Source organism: Camponotus vicinus, unplaced genomic scaffold, assembly GCF_025532165.1.
Source record: "Camponotus vicinus isolate PSW18456_S1 unplaced genomic scaffold, iyCamVici1.0 SCAF_7, whole genome shotgun sequence".
NCBI lineage: Eukaryota > Metazoa > Arthropoda > Insecta > Hymenoptera > Formicidae > Camponotus > Camponotus vicinus.
Window position 1 is genome coordinate 1622602 of NW_028141979.1, and position 21243 is coordinate 1643844.

At 30.3% G+C, this 21243-nt stretch overlaps 3 protein-coding genes across 6 annotated transcripts; all 3 read left to right on the plus strand.

Annotated features, from left to right (window-relative positions):
• Positions 1-2337: 2337 nt before the first annotated feature.
• LOC145974733 (trehalose transporter 1-like protein) lies at positions 2338-8345 on the plus strand. Its single transcript, XM_083104755.1, has 6 exons — positions 2338-2668; positions 3410-3714; positions 4435-4491; positions 4922-5060; positions 5167-5486; positions 5696-8345. Exons 2-6 carry the CDS (start codon positions 3547-3549, stop codon positions 6650-6652), a joined length of 1641 nt encoding a protein of 546 aa, XP_082960881.1. The 5' UTR covers positions 2338-2668; positions 3410-3546; the 3' UTR covers positions 6653-8345.
• A 1377-nt stretch (positions 8346-9722) lies between these two features.
• Positions 9723-14983, plus strand: LOC145974000 (facilitated trehalose transporter Tret1-like). 4 transcript variants are annotated; one of them, XM_083103715.1, is made up of 5 exons: positions 9723-9880; positions 10326-10382; positions 12119-12257; positions 12364-12683; positions 12895-14983. In XM_083103715.1, the coding sequence occupies exons 2-5, from the start codon at positions 10326-10328 to the stop codon at positions 13840-13842; spliced, it is 1464 nt and encodes a 487-aa protein (XP_082959841.1). In that variant the 5' UTR covers positions 9723-9880; the 3' UTR covers positions 13843-14983. The 4 variants fall into 4 exon arrangements, with proteins under 4 accessions (XP_082959841.1, XP_082959844.1, XP_082959845.1 ...); XM_083103718.1 differs by having other exon boundaries at positions 12169-12257; XM_083103719.1 differs by having other exon boundaries at positions 12181-12257.
• A 546-nt stretch (positions 14984-15529) lies between these two features.
• Positions 15530-21235, plus strand: LOC145974001 (facilitated trehalose transporter Tret1-like). Its single transcript, XM_083103720.1, has 5 exons — positions 15530-15687; positions 16133-16189; positions 17930-18068; positions 18175-18494; positions 18706-21235. The coding sequence occupies exons 2-5, from the start codon at positions 16133-16135 to the stop codon at positions 19651-19653; spliced, it is 1464 nt and encodes a 487-aa protein (XP_082959846.1). The 5' UTR covers positions 15530-15687; the 3' UTR covers positions 19654-21235.
• The last annotated feature ends 8 nt before the right edge of the window (positions 21236-21243 follow it).

Below are 21243 nucleotides of genomic sequence, written 5' to 3' on the forward strand. Positions count from 1 at the left end.
TTTTTTGATGCATATAATTTAACTGCTATAAAATGTACTTTTTAATAGATATTTATGCTAGAAATACAATAATATATCTCATTAGAGGAAATTACGCAAATCTATCTCGAGAAACCGGAATGAATCTTATGAATCAAACTATAAATCCGAGGAGCGTAGAATTTATCGATTGGAACACGATGTCAAATTAAAATTTGTCGACGAATATTAATTGATTCCTTTCACTCTGACTGGGTGCAATAGCGAAATGAATGAGTGTCAGATTAAATATTTACATGTACAATTTTAAATTTTATTTACTTGACATAAACAATATATGACGCGAGATTTTAATTGACATAATTGATATTGATATAATATCATGCATTTTTTGGATCATCAATTATTAATTTACAGAAAGATATGTTATATTTTTGTAAGTATATATTGTATTTTAATTAGTCTGTATTAACAAATATCGCGTAAAAAATACATTTTTGTGAAATTTTAAATCTATATTTTCATAAATTTATCATACAATCCTTTTGAACTTATAATTTATTGACATCTTACATAATGGATAGTATTTAAATAACTCCTAACTATTAATATTTCAGAATTAATTCAATACATAAAAACATATTCACAGAGCACGAAAAATATATCAAGCTATAAACAAAATTTATATATATATTAGGTTAAACGGAAAGTTTATTCCGTTTTCTGCTAAGAGATGATTCTAGATGTAAATACATGATGTCTAACTTTGGTGTTTAATCTGTGATTTTGTAATTACCTTAATCTAATATAATTAAGTTAATAGTTAAATTAATACTAGTAATAATTACCTTAATCTAGTATTCGACAGGTGACACTCTAATACACTTTTAAAAAAAATTTTGTGAAACTTAGTTGTGCTTTATATATTTTATTGCATTATATATTTTGTGCTTTATATATTTGGTATTAGTTTAAAAACGGACAATAATAATGCATATATTTATTGACATCTTACATAATATAGTGTTTTTTACTTTAAAAAAGACAAAAATGCAACATAAGTGAAAAGTAAGATTTGTGTCGTATATGAAGAGGTTTCAATAAAGAAGCGAACATGCCGAAAGTGATTTGCCAGATTCCGTACCAGAAATTTTGATCTCGATGATGTACCACGCTCAGGACGACCGGTCGAGTTGATGATGGTAAAATAAAGATATTAATTGAAACAAACCAAGTTATACGAATCGAATTGATTGCGAAGACTCTTAAAATATTACAAACAGCCGTTGTTGAATATTTGTACAATCTTGGACACGTAAATCGTTTCGATATTTGGATATCGCATAATTTGTCGGAAAAAATTTAATGGAATAAATTTCTGTATGCGATTCACTCTACAAACGGAACAAAAATGATCCATTTTTGAAATAAACCGTCATCGGCGATGAAAAGTGGATTATTTACAACTATACGGTGCGAAAGAAATCGTGAGACAGACAAGGTGAACAGATATTATTTTATTATTAGACCAAAGCAGGATAAGGTAAACAGTTATTACTTTATTATTAGATAAAAGCAGGACTTTACCCAAAGAATATAATGCTTTGCATCTGATGGGATTGGAAGGGAATCCTTTATTACGAGCTTTTATCAAAGAGTTAAATTGAGATATATACTGTTTGCAATTGAACCTATTGAAGGCAACAATCGATCAGAAGGAATTATCTAATCGTAAGAGAATTATTTTCATGACAACGCAAAACTGCATGTCTCTTTGGCCACTCGGCAGAAATGAATGCAATTTAATTAAGATATTTTATCCCACACGTCATATTCACTGGACTTTGCACCTCCCGATTATCATTTATCCCCGTCTCTACAAAACTCTTTTAACGGCAAAAATTTCACATCCTCGGAAGTTTGCAAAAATCACTTGAAACAGTTTTTCGGCTAAAAACCTAAGAAGATCTATATGGATGGAATCATGAAGCTACCCAAAAGATGGTAAAGGGTTATTGGAAAAAACGACGCACACATAGAGAAATAAAATTACATTTAAATAAAAAAACATCTTTCAATTTGACCGAAGAAAACAGAACGAACTATCTATTCCCATATGTATGCCCTTTTTCTATCGAGAACATTTCAGAAAAATCTTAGAGAAATATAAATTATTTATCTTTCCATTGAAGAGAGTCATTATTAATGTAATTATTGTGTCTGATTAAATATTACTACGCAGAATTGCAAAATTGTCACCCATTGTTTTTTTATGTAATCATTTTTTATCAGTTCCAATAAAGATAAACGATGGATGTATATTTGACTCGTAAACGTCTGTCCGCGCCGATATGCCAAATCATCACTCACGATGCGAATGATTTCGGAGTGGATAAACGCAGTGCACTATATAAAATACTTGCTTTAACAACGGTTAACGCTAATCATAACCGCGGCCTGCACATCTTGCATTAATCCAGAAGTTCGCGAATGTATCAGTGTAATTAAGAAAGAAATATTCCCGATTTTCGCTCGAATCGAAGATCGACTCCTCGACAGACTCCTCGACTTACTTATAAAATAACTTGGACTTGTTACGAGGAAAAGAAATCGCTCGGACTAAGTAACGAGTATTATTCAGCGCATTCTTTATGAGATCCGGAGATATATCTGTGAGACTTGGGAACGTGTGAGTCGGAAAAACGTGACAGTAATTTGTTAAAATTTCTCCGAGCGATATCTCGAACAGGTGCGCATGCACTTGGTTTGAATTGCAAACAGTAATACAATAGATTATACATGTTTGTAATTGTATATAATGTATACTGTACATAAAGATTGAAAATACACAATCTTATGCGAGATTATTCGCGCAATTATTTGTGCAATTGAAAATACACAAACTCGCGCGAATAGATTATTGGCACAATTATTTGTAAAACTCTATTATTTGTAAAACTCTATTGGGCGAATAGCACAAACAAATAATTTTTGGTAGAATAAATAACTGTTAGTATTTGTTATACATGTGTGTGACGATATCTGGTCAAAAATTAAAAATAGAGAAGGAGGTGGCACAAATCATCTCGTAAACAAAATCTACTTATAAATATTATGAACAACAATAATAAATTAATTCAATTAATTAGCTTGAAGTCATCCGAAACTTTCTTTAAATAATCGGATCTCAAGTCACGCGATGTTTTCGTCTCTTTTAAGCAGTCAACAGTCGATGAATGTTGATAAGATTTAAAATACTTTGTGCTACAATATCGAGCTAATTATAGAATATATAAACAAATAATGTTTATAAACAGATATAAAATTGAATCGTGAAAGAAAGAGCGAGAAAATAAATGGTACTTGTGAAAGATAAAAAAGGATTGATATCGTTCACTAAAATTATGAATTATATCTTTGTGCTCAACAGCCGAAAAAATATTGCTGCATAAATTATTGTCATATTATTCGATTGATTAAAATTATTGTTACGTGTGTTATTATATTATTATAATATTCAATTGATTAATAATCAAGAAATAAGTATATTGAAAAGAAAAAAGCATCATGGTGAGTGTAATAGACATTAATAACAGAAATGAGCAGATCGATATTAATGATGCGAATAGACGAACGGACATTAATAATCCTAATGAGTTAACCAACGTTAATAATATCATGAATGAACAAACGGACATTGACAATAAACACATATCAACATGTGTGGACATCAAGGTATGTATATATTTCAGACAAAATGCAATAAATTTAAATTTTGATGTTGGAATGATAAATAAATTGCAAATGTTTTTTTTAAATTCAAAAAGCTTTTTGTGTATAAATCTTAGTATATTTCATGTATTTTTATTTTCTCAATTTTTTCGATTGTTGAAAGTTTCTGAATAATTCTTTTTAAAAATTGGTAACAGGGAAAAATAATCTTTGTTTTTGTTTTCAAATTTGTCTATATTATTTTTAATTATATTATTTAAATTAAATTATTTTTAATTAAGTTATTTTTAATTAAATTATTTAATTAAGTCTATACAATTTTGTCTTTAATTATAAAACTTGTCGGGCTACTTTTACTTTATATAATTTTTTTTCTCTTCTTTAATTGAATTATCTTTGAAGAATGAGACATTCCCCGAATTAAGATAACGTTTCAGAATTCATCAAGTGTCATCGTTATCAAAAAATTTAAATAGATATTATCATAGGAAACTCTGATATGCATTGCGATTACATGCTACAATCATGTAAATAAAAAATAATTACATTTGGATTGTATATTATATTTGGATAGTGTTAAAATTGTTTAACAGTTTTCTATTTACCTTAAGATATAATATATAAATGTGTGATCATAAAAAAATACTACAAAATTTAGAAAAAGACATAATATGGAAATAAATGTGATAATCTAACAATTCTATTAATCTTTTTCCTTTGTAGACAGCATCCCGCATCGCCGAAGAGAAGAAATGGGAACAAAATGGAGTAATTTATCAAGTATATGTTTAAACTTTTTATATTCTTATAAAAAGTGACATTATTCTTTTTTAATTAATTACGTTCCTTAAAAAAAGATAAAGATTTAAAATCATAACTGATAATATCACTTATCAAAAATTCATATACATGAATATAGATGACATCATAAAATAACGAGCATATAAAATATATTGCTGATAAAAATCTTATTTCGAAACTTACGTAAAAAATAGTTAACATTAATATTAAATATTAATTAAACATTAAAACCATCTTTAATTTATTCCTCAAAAAATTTGTCATTCCAGTTGTGTGAATAGTATTGCACTAAACGTGGCGTTAAACACAAACAATTTCATAATAAAATGTTCTAAAATCTGTTATTAGAAAAAAGAAACGGTTTGTTTACACCTGACACTTTGCCTGATTCGTAATATGTCTCTTACAGATATTGATGGGCTTATGTGCCAATGTTGTCGTGCTGACTCCGGGAATGGGAGTTGGTTACTATGGCGTGGCACAACCTGCGATGACAGTTCCAAAAACCGACGATTTCCAACTCGACGATAATCAAGCAAATTGGGCGGGTAAGTAATATAAAATTGTTAGAAAGATTTTTTACGACTTTCGATTATCGGAAAAAAAAAATTGTATCATCTCTTCCATTATTTACTAAAAATTAATATGTTGCAGCTACTACATTTGCGTTGACTATACCCCTCGGTTGTTTACTTACGAGCCCTGTGATGGAACGAGGAAGAAAACTCAGTATGGTCGTGGCGTCGTTAATCTCAGTGGCGGGTTGGGTGACCATTTACTTGGCGAAAAGTTACGAGGTGCTTCTTGTGGGGAGTTCGATTTCCGGTATATCTACGGGCATGGCAGCTGCCCCGGCGACGATATACGTAGCAGAAATCGCGGAACCGAAGTGGCGAGGTACGATGGTCACGTGGACTAGCCTCTATTTCTCTATCGGTGGTCTCCTGGTTTACATCTTTGGATACGTTTTCAAGGTAAACGAGTTCACGAGTTGTGTTTAAATTAATCAAAAACAAATCGATCTCGTATCTTACTGCTATCACGATTTAAAAATTAATAATTAATTCTTAATTAAAAATATAGTAAATTAAATGCGTATAGTTATATAATCATTGATATACATGCGGTATATAATATGAAATGATGCATATAATCCTCGCAACTCTATTTTTTTCTTTTAAAGAATGACTGGCGCTTAGTGGCTTTGATGTGCGCCATATTCCCAGTGGTGTCGATTGCTCTGACATTGCTAGCGATGCCCGAGTCACCGCTATGGCTTCGAGACCAAAATCGGCCCGAGGAAGCGCTGAAGATCATGAAAAAATTTCGTGGCATACCAAAAGACCAACCGGCTCCGGCGGAAGTTCTCTTCGAGCTGAAGCCACAGCCGCAGGAGAAGAATCGGAATCTGCTAAAACACCTGATGAAGAGGAATTCTCTGGTGCCATTTGTCATAATGAACAGCTACTTCCTTTTTCAGCAATTTTCCGGAACCTTTCTTGTCACGTACAATGTTGTCACAGTTATGGAGAAATCTGGAATTCAGATAGATCCTTACATCGGTGCCATTATGGTAGGCGTTGCACGCCTCATAGCTAGTCTTCTAGCGGCCGAGGTGTGCCGAAAATTAGGTGTACGAATCCCATCGATAATTTCCGGAATCGGAATGACGATTTTTATGGGTGGTCTATCGCTCTATCTCTTCCTAGCCGAGAAAGGAACTGTCATATCAGATAAAGGGATAATCCCAACAACATGCATGATGCTGTTTATCTTTACGAATACTTTGGGTTACCTGACAATCCCGTTCGCCATGGTGGGCGAAATATATCCGTCCAAAGTCAAAGATATACTGTCCAACGTGACGGTCTCTATATGTTACTTGGTCAGCGCGATAACCGTCAAGATATACCCGGATATGGAGAGACTGATGCACATGTACGGCGTATATTTCTTCTTCGGGATTGTCTCCCTCATCGGTTTAATATTCATCATATTTTTCTTGCCCGAGACGAAGGGAAAGACTTTGAGCGAGATCGAGGATATGTTCTCCAAGAAGAAGGTTTCTGAATTATCAGCGGAAGGAGTAGTCGGAGCAATTCCCAGTGTTCCAAACCGCGTCGATTCTCTAAAAAATTAAAAAAATTGCTCTTAAGTGTTAAAAAATAAAGCATGGTTCGAAATTAATATTAAATATCCGAAGAAAGTCGAAATCAAACCGCACTGTGGAAATTGTGAAGTTGATGAAATAAACGTTATGTCGTTTTGTGATGCTTCGAATCGCAATGATTTAAAAGGTATAATTAAAATAATGAAATAACTCAATGTTTATTTCAAATGTGAGATCTCTTCTTAATGTTGTATACTTTATAAAGACTTAAAAAAGAAAGAAGCTGTAGAGATATATTAATGTTTACAAAGAGAAAACTTATTGCAAGAGAATTATAACGTAAACATTGTTATATATCTAAAACTTAGCTTCATATGCTAATGTGTTCGTAAGCTATGTAAATTTATAGATTAAAGTCGTATTAGTCTGGAATAAAAGAGATTCGTAAAGATCTCTCGAAAAATATAAGACGACAATATATCGAATTATTTTATTAAAATCGATTATATATTTACAGTTTAAGAACGTTGGAGCGGAGTTATATCTTCGAGAGAATTAAAGATCCCATAATATGTTATATTGTAAATACAACTAAATACCCTCTTATCGCAAAAAGATAGATTAATGTGTCATCTTCATTGTTGAAGACTTAAAAAATGATATATATCAGTAATCAGAGTTGGGAAGTAAGCGTTACTTGTAACGTCGTTACCGTTACCGTTACTTCTTTTCGGTAACGATCGTTACTTTTTTCTGTCTGTAACGGTAACGGTAACGTCGTTACATTTTTACAGTAACGGTAACGAATTTAACCGTTATTTTTATCGTTACTTTAATTCTGTAATCCTGAATAGTATCCCTTTAGTAATTGAAAAATCTATTCCTATTACAAAACAGTTTACAAATATTTTGGAAAATTATATACATGCATGATGTTTTTCTCTGTATTCATAAATCTAAAATTTCTAAATTATAATAAGTGAAAAATTGAAGAACAATAAAATATGAAGAACAACAATGATGGAATAATTTATAATTGTCGAATATATAAAAGTAATAATTATATTTTAAAATCAATTATAATAAATACTATAAAATAATAATTATATTTTAAAATAAATTAATTTAATCTTTGTATTATAAAAAGTAAAGAAAAAGTAACGAATCGTTACTTTCTTAGTAACGGTAACGGTAACGAGTTACTTTTCAAAATTAGTAACGAGTAACGGTAACGAGTTACTTTTCATGAAAAGTAACGGTAACGGTAACGCGTTACTTTTTTGAAGTAACTCTGTCAGTAATACGTATAATGTATTAAATCTAAGATTTATTTGCGTATGATAACTGTAATATTACTTGACAATCAAAAATGTTGTGAAGTGATAGTTAAAGCACGAAAATAGTACTTGTATAAATGTTAAAACTGGCGAGTCGCGCAATGACATGTTTTGTTTATTTCCGCTGATCGTCTTTATGCCAATAAACGTAAGTTATATCTGATTTATTTCCTTTGACGCGATCATAAAAATCGAGTGTCAGGAGTTAATAAGCATAAAAATATTCACGTTAACATTGTTTATATATTCAACATTGAAGAGTTTTCTGATGCTGCGATTGATTTTACTTCGCGATTTCGGAATATCATTTTTAACGAATATCTTTCATAATAAATTATATCTACTTTTATAATAAGTTATATCTATTTTTTATATCGTCCAAATTATTTTGCACGGAAAAATCGAATTTATAGGACTTTAAAATTTGTCAATTTTAAAGTTCTTCAGCATTTTATTGATTAAATCAATTCATAATCAAATTTACAAATTCATCTAAGTTATATTAACAATGTATTATATATGTGACGATGTAAATATACGTAATTTATGTAAATATTACATAAATTCATAAATATATACACATTTATAAATATATTTCGTACTTTATTATTAAAATCTTAAATAATAAATTAAGTATTACGTAACAATCATAATAATTAAATAATGAACACAAACGATTATCACGATTACTGACAGTAATAGTAGATGATATAATAATAGTAAGCAATATAACATATAATAATAATACAGAATAATTGAAATCATAATTTTTTACCATAATACTCTTTAATAGATGCACAATTATCAAAATAAATTATTATCTACAAGATAGTACAGGAAAAGAAATATTATTTATCAAAAACTAAGAAATTAAATATTTTGAGAGATGATAATTTCTTAATATACATTAGCATGCAAGATTAAAATTTTACAATTGAGAGAGAGAGAGAAACAGAAAAAGAGAATTGACATTAAATCGCTAGAGTCAATTATCTATCTACTATCTACTATCTAATTAAATCCAGATCTTATAAAATATAAAATAATTAACATAAAATGCAAGATAATTAAGATAATAAAAATTAATTTAATTCTATTAATATCTTGTAAAATATTCATTTTTTGATTATCTTACCTTAATACTTTTATGTACAAAATAATGAGAGTAATCAATTGGTGTAAAGAAAACATACAGTTGTTTTTAAGAAAAAATATGTAATTGTTAATTGCAAATTACATATTTTTTCTTAAAAACAACTATGCTTTTTCTTTACACCAATTGATTCCTCTCATTATTTTGTGCATAAAAGTATTAGGGTAAGATAATCGAAAAATGAATATCATTGCTAGATATTTTATGGTTTATGTAAAATTAAGAAATTATTTCAAGCCTCATAACTCGAAAAGTACTCAATGAAGAAGTACTTTAATACAGTGTTTTGGAAAGCTCTCGAGGTAAGCTACAAGAATAAGTAATAAAAAATAGGGAGTTCCGTCAAAAAAATTAAAGGTGACCTTCACGTGACCTTCAAATGACTTTTCAATGTCAAACCAATGACACCATCGTATGGCCCCCTTAAAGTCAATTAACTTTTATTTAAAACATTTCTTTCTTCAACGCTTCGTTTTTGAGATATTTCGCATTATCAACTTAAATGGGACACCCTATATATATATTATCAGATAATTAAATAGTTAGTTTTAAACGTAAAAAGATGACAAGGCATTTTGAAGAACGTTTTATCAGTATGAGTAGTAACAATAGTAACGCACGATCGAGTTGCAAAATATATTCAATTCCTGTGTTGTCTTTTATAACGTGAACAATACTTTTATTTCTAGTGAAAAGAAATTTGCTATCAGAATCAACTGTAATCACAAAATTAATTCATCACTGCGTATTTGTTTATCAATAAATAGGGTAAAATAATTTTTATTTTTATTTTCAAATTTGTTTACATTATTTTTCCTTCATTCAATTTTACCTTCAATTCACAATTCGGTGATACTTTTACTTTATGTATATCTCTTTCTCCTCGTTACCTGAATTAGTTTTGAAGAATGTTGGTGCATTGCATCCCTGTGATTGCGATCATGATTCAGAGTTCGTCAAGTTCGATCAGTCGTTATCGAGAAATTTAAATAAGTATCATGGGAAACACTAATAGTATAGCAATTGCGAATGTTTCAATCATGTGAAAAATAATTATATTTGGATGTTGTTAAAATTGTTTGACAGTTTTCTATTTATTTCTTAAGATTTTTAATACATAAATGATCACACAAAAGAAATATTACAAAAATTATAAAAGGACATAATATGGAAACGATAATCTAAAAATTCTATTAATCTCATTCTTTTGCAGATGTTATCCAGCATCGGTGAAGAAAAAAAGTGGGAACGAGATGGGATAATTTTTCAGGTATGTGTTAAAACTTTTTCTACAAAAATAATGACCTTATTTTTTTAATTAATTACTTTTCTTAAAAACTTTCCTTAAAAAATAAAGATTTAAAATATTACGTCACAATCGTGAACGATAATATCATTCAAATTTTCAAATTTATATACACAAATATGAATGACATCGTAGAACAATGGGCATATAAAGCATATTAATGATAAAAATATTATCTCAAAACCTATATAAAAAAAATAGCTAATATTAATATAAGTATATCTAATTTTAATATTAAATAATTATTAAACATTAAATTAATCATTTTTAATTTACTGCTTAAAAAATTTTTGTACTTCCGATTACGTGAATAGCATTGCACTAAACATAGCGGTCAGCAAACACAAACAATTTCATAATAAGTACTAAAATCTATGTTTTGTGAAACACCTCTCAATGTTATATTTCAATAATGTCATACTCACGTCCAATTATTGTTTTTTTTTTAAATTATCTTGAGATTGAAATATACGATATGTACGATAGAATGTACAATAAATGAAATGATGAAATAGATATGTAATATAGAATGTAAGATATTTAATTTCCTAATCAACTCGATTATATTCATGAAAAATTATACAGATTGTTAAGAAATATCTACATATGTCGATATAATAATTAATTGCAAAGAAATCTGCAAAATAAACATTACCTTTATCTTTATAGCGATCCCGAAAAATGAAAATACAAAGATAAATATATGTATATATGCGAACAAAAATCTCAGCTTCGTCAAAAAAAGTTGCACTCGCTGCAATTTTTATTTATTTCCATTATGATTTATTCGTATTTGCATTTCTTATTATGCATTTTAATAGGCTTCAACAATGTACACTTTCTCATTTTACGCTAACTAAAACAATTTTCAAAATGTTTTGGTTAAGCTTTTATCGCGGCTTTTCATGAGATGTTGCGATTTTCGGTCAATAAAGAAATGCAATTACATATGTATATATGTATATGGCTTATCCATGATATTGCAAAAAATTTTGAATCTCAATATCTCTCATCGTACAATCATAAAATATATTATACTTTATCAATATATTATAAGACATTTTCTCTGATGTACATCTTAATATTTTCAAAATATAGCGCTATCCCTCAAGAATTATGTCAATTCAGCGCCTCCAATCGAGTAAAACCTCATTGCAAGATTTTAAACGTTTTTAATTGCCTTCTGTATTTCCTGTCATCTCCACTATCGTTTGTGAAACCGGTTCTAATATTTCTTGCATTCGTAACAGTTGCACCGATAAGTACGTGAGATTACCTGATAAAAATTTTGATGGCTGATACGCACTTTAATTAACCTTAGCATGTCGTGATGTATTATCTACAATGTTTCTTGTAGCTATTTACCGCGTTCTACGGTATGTTATGCTTTGTGACTATAAATTATGGAGTCATTTTTATCGATAATGTTTTTTCGAAATGCTATTATCATGTTTTACATTTTTAGTTAGGTGATATCTTGAGGGATTGTTTCGATTATATAGATATAAATCATATCGTAATCATATCGTTGTTGTAATTTGCTACAAAAGCCTCTCTAATTCATTAAAATTACCTTTGAAAAAGGTAAATTAAAAATATAAGAAACGAAAAAAGTATGTTTTCTTTTTAATGTTGGTTCTCTATTAGAAAAAACAATTTGTTTGCATCTTTTCGTCTAATTCGCAATAGTTCTTCTATAGATATTGATGAGCTTATGTGCCAATGTTGTTATGGTGGGTCCGGTGATGAGTTTTGGTTACAGTGCCGTGGCAGAACCCGTAATGAGAGCTCCAAAAACCAATGATTTACAACTCGACGATGTTCAGGCAAATTGGATGGGTCAGTGATATAAAACTTGTCGAAAGATTCTTTGCGACTTTCGATTGTCAGAAAGAAAAACTTGTGTCATCGCTTTCATTATTTACTAAGAATTAATATGTCGCAGCTACGGCATCTGCGTTGGGTATACCCCTTGGCTGTTTAGTCTCGAGCTTTGTGATGAGACAAGGAAGGAAGATCAGCATGTTCATGACGTCATTAATTTCACTGACGGGTTGGGTAACCATTTACATGTCGAATAGTTACGAACAGATTCTTGTGGGAAGAACGATTTCCGGAGTATCTGCAGGCATGGCATCGGTCCCGACGACGGTATACGTGGCAGAAATAACGGGGCCGAATTGGCGAGGTACGATGATCACGTGGACCAGCATCTCCATCGCTCTCGGTATTCTCCTCGTTTATATCTTTGGATATATTTTCAAGGTAAACTAATTCACGAGATGTATTTTAATCAAACACAAATCGATTTCGCATCTCACTGTCGTCACGATTTATTAAAAACAAATTATTAACTCTTATTTAAAAATGCCGTAAATTAAATATCGCTATAGTTATGTAATCAGTAGCATACGTACCGTATATAATATGAATAATGATGTATATAATTTTAACAATTCTATTTTTTTTCTTAAAGGATGATTGGCGACTAGTGGCCTTGATATGCGGTCTATTCCCAATTATGGCAATTGCTCTGACTTTGCTAGTGATACCCGAGTCACCACTATGGCTCCGGGATCAAAATCGATTCGAGGAAGCGCTGGAGATCATGAAAAAGTTCCGTGGCGTACCAAAAGACAAACCGACTCCTACAGAACTTTTGGCCGAATTGAAGCCGCGGCCACAGAGGAAGAGGCAAAATCTGCTACAACATCTGATGAAAAGGAGTTCTGTGATGCCATTTGTCATAATGCTCAGCTACTTCTTCTTTCAGCAATTCTCTGGAATCTATATTATCATATACAATGCTGTCACGATTATGGATAAGTCTGGTGTCCAGGTAGATCCTTACATCGGCGCCGTCATAATTGGCATAGCACGTCTCATAGCTAGTCTCCTAACGGCCGCAGTGTCTCGAAAATTTGGAAGACGAATCTCGTCGATAATTTCCGGCATCGGGATGACGATTTTCATGGCCAGTTTATCGCTCTATCTCTTCTTGGCTGAGAACGGAACTGTCATATCAGATAAAGGGATAATCCCAGCAGTATGCATAATCCTGTATATTTTTGCGAGCACTCTAGGTTACCAGATAATTCCGTTCGCCATGATGGGCGAAATATATCCGTCCAAAGTCAAAGATATACTATCCAATTGGACGGTCGCTATAGGTTACATCTTCAGCGCGATAACTGTTAAGACATATCCGGATATGCTGAAATTGATGAACATGCACGGCGTATTTCTCTTCTTCGGGATTGTCTCCTTCATCGGTTTAATATTTATCGTATTATTCTTGCCCGAGACGAAGGGAAAGACTTTGAATGAGATCGAGGATATGTTCTCCAAGAAGAAGATGTCTGAATTATCAGCGGAAGGAGTAGTCGGAGCAATTCCAAGTGTTCCAAACGCGTCGGTTCTCTAAAAAATTAAAACAATTGCTTTTAGGTGTTAAAAAATTAAGCGTGGTTGGAAATTATTATTAAGTAGTCCGAAGAAAGTCGAAATCAAACCGCACTGTGAAAATTGTGAAGTTGATGAAATGAACGTTATATCGTTTTGTGATGCTTCGAATCGCAATAATTTAAAAGGTATGATTAAAATGATGAAGTAACTCAATATTTATTTCAAATAGAGATTTCTTCTTAATGTTGTATATTTTATAAAGACTTAAAAAAAATAGAAGCTGCAGAGATATATTAATGTTTACAAAGAGAAAACTTATTGCAAGAGAATTATAACGTAAACATTGTTATATATCAAAACTTAGCTTCATATGCCAATGTGTTCGTAAGCTATGTAAATTTATAGATTAAAGTCGTATTAGCTTGTAATTAATAAAAAAGATACGTAAAGATCTCTCGAAAAATATAAGAGGACAATATATCAGATTATTTTATTAAAATCTATTATATGTTTATATATTTATATTATATATGTATTTATAGTTTAATAGCGTTTTAAGTGGAGTTTTATTCGAGAGAATGAAAGTTCAAGATTCCATAATATGTAATGTTATATAATATGTTATATTGTAAATACAACTAAATACTCTTTTATCGTAAAAAGATAGATTAATGTGTCATCTTCATTGTTGAAGACTTAAAATATGATACATATCAGTAATACGTATAATGTATTAAATCTAAGATTTATTTGTGTATGATAAATTGTAATATTACTTGAGACAAGCAAAAGTGTTGTGAAGTGATAGTTAAAGCACTAAAATAGTACTTATATAAATGTAAAATACTGGCGAGTCGCGCAATGACATGTTTTGTTTATTTCCGTTGATCGTCAATACACGTAAGTTATATCTGATTTATTTCTTTTGACGCAATCATAAAAATTGAGTATTGGGCGTTAATAAGCATGAAATTATTCACGTGCAACATTATTTATCTATCCAAGATTAAAGATTAAACTTTCTGATACTGCGATTGATTTTATTTTATGATTTCGAAATATCACTTTTAACGAATACCTTTTATAATAAGTTATATATCTACTTTTTATATCGTACAAATTATTTTGCACAGAAAAATCGAATGATTTTATAGAACTGGAATTGTTAATTGCAAATTACATATTTTTTCTTAAAAACAACTATGCTTTTTCTTTACACCAATTGATTCCTCTCATTATTTTGTGCATAAAAGTATTAGGGTAAGATAATCGAAAAATGAATATTATTGCTAGATATTTTATGGTTTATGTAAAATTAAGAAATTATTTCAAGCCTCATAACTCGAAAAGTACTCAATGAAGAAGTACTTTAATACAGTGTTTTGGAAAGCTCTCGAGGTAAGCTACAAGAATAAGTAATAAAAAATAGGGAGTTCCGTCAAAAAAATTGAAGGTGACCTTCACGTGACCTTCAAATGACTTTTCAATGTCAAACCAATGACATCATCGTATGGCCCCCTTAAAGTCAATTAACTTTTATTTAAAACATTTCTTTCTTCAACGCTTCGTTTTTGAGATATTTCGCATTATCAACTTAAATGGGACACCCTATATATATATTATCAGATAATTAAATAGTTAGTTTTAAACGTAAAAAGATGACAAGGCATTTTGAAGAACGTTTTATCAGTATGAGTAGTAACAATAGTAACGCACGATCGAGTTGCAAAATATATTCAATTCCTGTGTTGTCTTTTATAACGTGAACAATACTTTTATTTCTAGTGAAAAGAAATTTGCTATCAGAATCAACTGTAATCACAAAATTAATTCATCACTGCGTATTTGTTTATCAATAAATAGGGTAAAATAATTTTTATTTTTATTTTCAAATTTGTTTACATTATTTTTCCTTCATTCAATTTTACCTTCAATTCACAATTCGGTGATACTTTTACTTTATGTATATCTCTTTCTCCTCGTTACCTGAATTAGTTTTGAAGAATGTTGGTGCATTGCATCCCTGTGATTGCGATCATGATTCAGAGTTCGTCAAGTTCGATCAGTCGTTATCGAGAAATTTAAATAAGTATCATGGGAAACACTAATAGTATAGCAATTGCGAATGTTTCAATCATGTGAAAAATAATTATATTTGGATGTTGTTAAAATTGTTTGACAGTTTTCTATTTATTTCTTAAGATTTTTAATACATAAATGATCACACAAAAGAAATATTACAAAAATTATAAAAGGACATAATATGGAAACGATAATCTAAAAATTCTATTAATCTCATACTTTTGCAGATGTTATCCAGCATCGGTGAAGAAAAAAAGTGGGAACGAGATGGGATAATTTTTCAGGTATGTGTTAAAACTTTTTCTACAAAAATAATGACCTTATTTTTTTAATTAATTACGTTTCTTAAAAACTTTCCTTAAAAAATAAAGATTTAAAATATTACGTCACAATCGTGAACGATAATATCATTCAAATTTTCAAATTTATATACACAAATATGAATGACATCGTAGAACAATGGGCATATAAAGCATATTAATGATAAAAATATTATCACAAAACCTATATAAAAAAAATAGCTAATATTAATATAAGTATATCTAATATTAATATTAAATAATTATTAAACATTAAATTAATCATTTTTAATTTATTGCTTAAAAAATTTTTGTTCTTCCGATTACGTGAATTGCACTAAACATAGCGGTCAGCAAACACAAACAATTTCATAATAAGTACTAAAATCTATGTTTTGTGAAACATCTCTCAATGTTATATTTCAATAATGTCATACTCACGTCCAATTATTGTTTTTTTTTTTTTAATTATCTTGAGATTGAAATATACGATATGTACGATAGAATGTACAATAAATGAAATGATGAAATAGATATGTAATATAGAATGTAAGATATTTAATATAGAATGGATTTCCTAATCAACTCGATTATATTCATGAAAAATTATACAGATTGTTAAGAAATATCTATACATGTCGATAACATAATTAATTGCAAAGAAATCTGCAAAATAAACATTACCTTTATCTTTATAGCGATCCCAACAAATGAAAATACAAAGATAAATATATGTATATATGCGAACAAAAATCTCAGCTTCGTCAAAAAAAGTTGCACTCGCTGCAATTTTTATTTATTTCCATTATGATTTATTCGTATTTGCATTTCTTATTATGCATTTTAATAGGCTTCAACAATGTACACTTTCTCATTTTACGCCAACTAAAACAATTTTCAAAATGTTTTGGTTAAGCTTTTATTGCGGTTTTTCATAAGATGTTGCGATTTTTGGTCAATAAAGAAATGCAATTACATATGTATATATATATGGCTTATCCTTGATATTTCCAAAAATTTTGAATCTCAATATCTCTCATCGTACAATCATAAAATATATTATACTTTATCAATATATTATAAGACATTTTCTCTGATATACATCTTAATATTTTCAAAATATAGCGGTATCCCTCAAGAATTATGTCAATTCAGCGCCTCCAATCGAGTAAAACCTCATTGCAAGATTTTAAACGTTTTAAATTACCTTCTGTATTTCCTGTTATCTCCACTATCGTTTGTGAAACCGATTCTAATATTTCTTGCATTCGTAACAGTTGCACCGATAAGTACGTGAGATTACTCTGATAAAAATTTTGATGGCTGATACGCACTTTAATTAACCTTAGCATGTCGTGGTGTATTATCTACAATGTTTCTTGTAGCTATTTACCGCGTTCTAGCGTATGTTATGCTTTGTGACTATAAATTATGGAGTCATTTTTATCGATAATGTTTTTTCGAAATGCTATTATCATGTTTTACATTTTTAGTTAGGTGATATCTTGAGGGATTGTTTCGATTATATAGATATAAATCATATCGTAATCATATCGTTGTTGTAATTTGCTACAAAAGCCTCTCTAATTCATTAAAATTACCTTCGAAAAAGGTAAATTAAAAATATAAGAAACGAAAAAAGTATGTTTTCTTTTTAATGTTGATTCTCTATTAGAAAAAACAATTTGTTTGCATCTTGTCTAATTCGCAATATTTCTTCTACAGATATTGATGAGCTTATTTGCCAATGTTGTTGTGGTGGGTCCGGCGATGAGTTATGGTTACAGTGCCGTGGCAGAACCCGTGATGAGAGCTCCAAAAACCAATGATTTACAACTCGACGCTGTTCAGGCAAATTGGATGGGTCAGTGATATAAAACTTGTCGAAAGATTCTTTGCGACTTTCGATTGTCAGAAAGGAAAACATGTGTCATCGCTTTCATTATTTACTAAGAATTAATATGTCCCAGCTACTGCATCTGCGTTGGGTATACCCCTTGGCTCTTTAGTCTCGAGCTTTGTGATGAGACGAGGAAGGAAGATCAGCATGTTCGTGACGTCATTAATTTCACTGGTGGGTTGGGTGACCATTTACATGTCGAACAGTTACGAACAGATTCTTGTGGGAAGAGCGATTTCCGGTGTATGTGCAGGCATGGTATCGGTCCCGACGACGGTATACGTGGCAGAAATAACGGGGCCGAATTGGCGAGGTACGATGATCACGTGGACAAGTATCTCCATGGCTCTCGGTGTTCTCCTCGTTTATATCTTTGGATATATTTTCAAGGTAAACTAATTCACGAGGTGTATTTTAATCAAACACAAATCGATTTCGCATCTCACTGTCGTCACGATTTATTAAAAACAAATTATTAACTCTTATTTAAAAATGCCGTAAATTAAATATCGCTATAGTTATGTAATCAGTAGCATACGTACCGTATATAATACGAATAATGATGTATATAATTTTAACAATTCTATTTTTTTTCTTAAAGGATGATTGGCGACTAGTGGCCTTGATATGCGGTCTATTCCCAATTATGGCAATTGCTCTGACTTTGCTAGTGATACCCGAGTCACCACTATGGCTCCGGGATCAAAATCGATTCGAGGAAGCGCTGGAGATCATGAAAAAGTTCCGTGGCGTACCAAAAGACAAACCGACTCCTACAGAACTTTTGGCCGAATTGAAGCCGCGGCCACAGAGGAAGAGTCAAAATCTGCTACAACATCTGATGAAAAGGAGTTCTGTGATGCCATTTGTCATAATGCTCAGCTACTTCTTCTTTCAGCAATTCTCTGGAATCTATATTATCATATACAATGCTGTCACGATTATGGATAAGTCTGGTGTCCAGGTAGATCCTTACATCGGCGCCGTCATAATTGGCATAGCACGTCTCATAGCTAGTCTCCTAACGGCCGCAGTGTCTCGAAAATTTGGAAGACGAATCTCGTCGATAATTTCCGGCATCGGGATGACGATTTTCACGGCCAGTTTATCGCTATACCTCTTCCTGGCTGAAAATGGAATTGTCATATCACATAAAGGGATAATCCCAGCAGCATGCATAATCCTGTATATTTTCGCGAGCACTTTAGGTTACCTGATAATTCCGTTCGCCATGATGGGCGAAATATATCCGTCCAAAGTCAAAGATATACTATCCAATTGGACGGTCGCTATAGGTTACATCTTCAGCGCGATAACTGTTAAGATATATCCGGATATGCTGAAATTGATGAACATGCACGGCGTATTTCTCTTCTTCGGGATTGTCTCCTTCATCGGTTTAATATTTATCGTATTATTCTTGCCCGAGACGAAGGGAAAGACTTTGAATGAGATCGAGGATATGTTCTCCAAGAAGAAGATGTCTGAATTATCAGCGGAAGGAGTAGTCGGAGCAATTCCAAGTGTTCCAAACGCGTCGGTTCTCTAAAAAATTAAAAAAATTGCTTTTAGGTGTTAAAAAATAAAGCGTGGTTGGAAATTATTATTAAGTAGTCCGAAGAAAGTCGAAATCAAACCGCACTGTGAAAATTGTGAAGTTGATGAAGTGAACGTTATATCGTTTTGTGATGCTTCGAATCGCAATAATTTAAAAGGTATGATTAAAATGATGAAATAACTCAATATTTATTTCAAATAGAGGTTTCTTCTTAATGTTGTATATTTTATAAAAACTTAAAAAAAATAGAAGCTGCAGAGATATATTAATGTTTACAAAGAGAAAACTTATTGCAAGATAATTATAACGTAAACATTGTTATATATCAAAACTTAGCTTCATATGCTAATGTGTTCGTAAGCTATGTAAATTTAAAGATTAAAGTCGTATTAGTTTGTAATTAATAAAAAAGATACGTAAAGATCTCTCGGAAAATATAAGAGGACAATATATCGGATTATTTTATTAAAATCTATTATATATTTATATATTTACATTATATATGTATTTATAGTTTAATAGCGTTTTAAGTGGAGTTCTATTCGAGAGAATTAAAGTTCAAGATTCCATAATATGTAATGTTATATAATATGTTATATTGTAAATACAACTAAATATTCTTTTATCGTAAAAAGATAGATTAATGTGTCATCTTCATTGTTGAAGACTTAAAAAATGATACATATCAGTAATACGTATAATGTATTAAATCTAAGATTTATTTGCGTATGATAAATTGTAATATTACTTGAGACAATCAAAAATGTTGTGAAGTGATAGTTAAAGCAATAAAATAGTACTTATATAAATGTTAAATACTGGCGAGTCGCGCAATAACATGTTTTGTTTATTTCCGTTGATCGTCAATAAACATAAGTTATATCTGATTTATTTTTTTTTACGCGATCATAAAAATTGAGTATTGGGCGTTAATAAGCATGAAATTATTCACGTGCAACATTGTTTACATATCCAAGATTAAAGAACTTTCTGATGCTGCGATTGATTTTATTTTGCGATTTCGAAATATCACGTTTAACGAATACCTTTTATAATAAGTTATATATCTACTTTTTATATCGTACAAATTATTTTGCACGGAAAAATCGAACGATTTTATAGAACTTCAAAATTTGTCAATTTTAAAGTTCTCTAGCATTTTATCGATTAAATCAATTCATAATCAAATTTACAAATTCATCTATGCTATATTAAAAATATATTATATATGTGACAATGTAAATATACGTATTACATTAATTTATAAATATATTTTGTACTTTATTATTAAAATCTTAAATAATAAATTAAATTATAATGCGTAACAATCATAATAAAAATCTATTTATATTTGAACAGTCAGTGTGCAAGTAGTTCATGTATGTTAATGAGATTTAAAGTATTTTACTTTAAAACATCATGAAGATCCCCTCTTTTCGTCACTCTGTCGAATTTAATATGCAGAAAATTCACTTTCGTACGTGAATTGTTCAAATTTAACAAATGTGAAAGTCATATACGGTGTCATTCAAATGTAATAATCACGAGCTGCATTCGCAGTGTTTACACACACACACACAC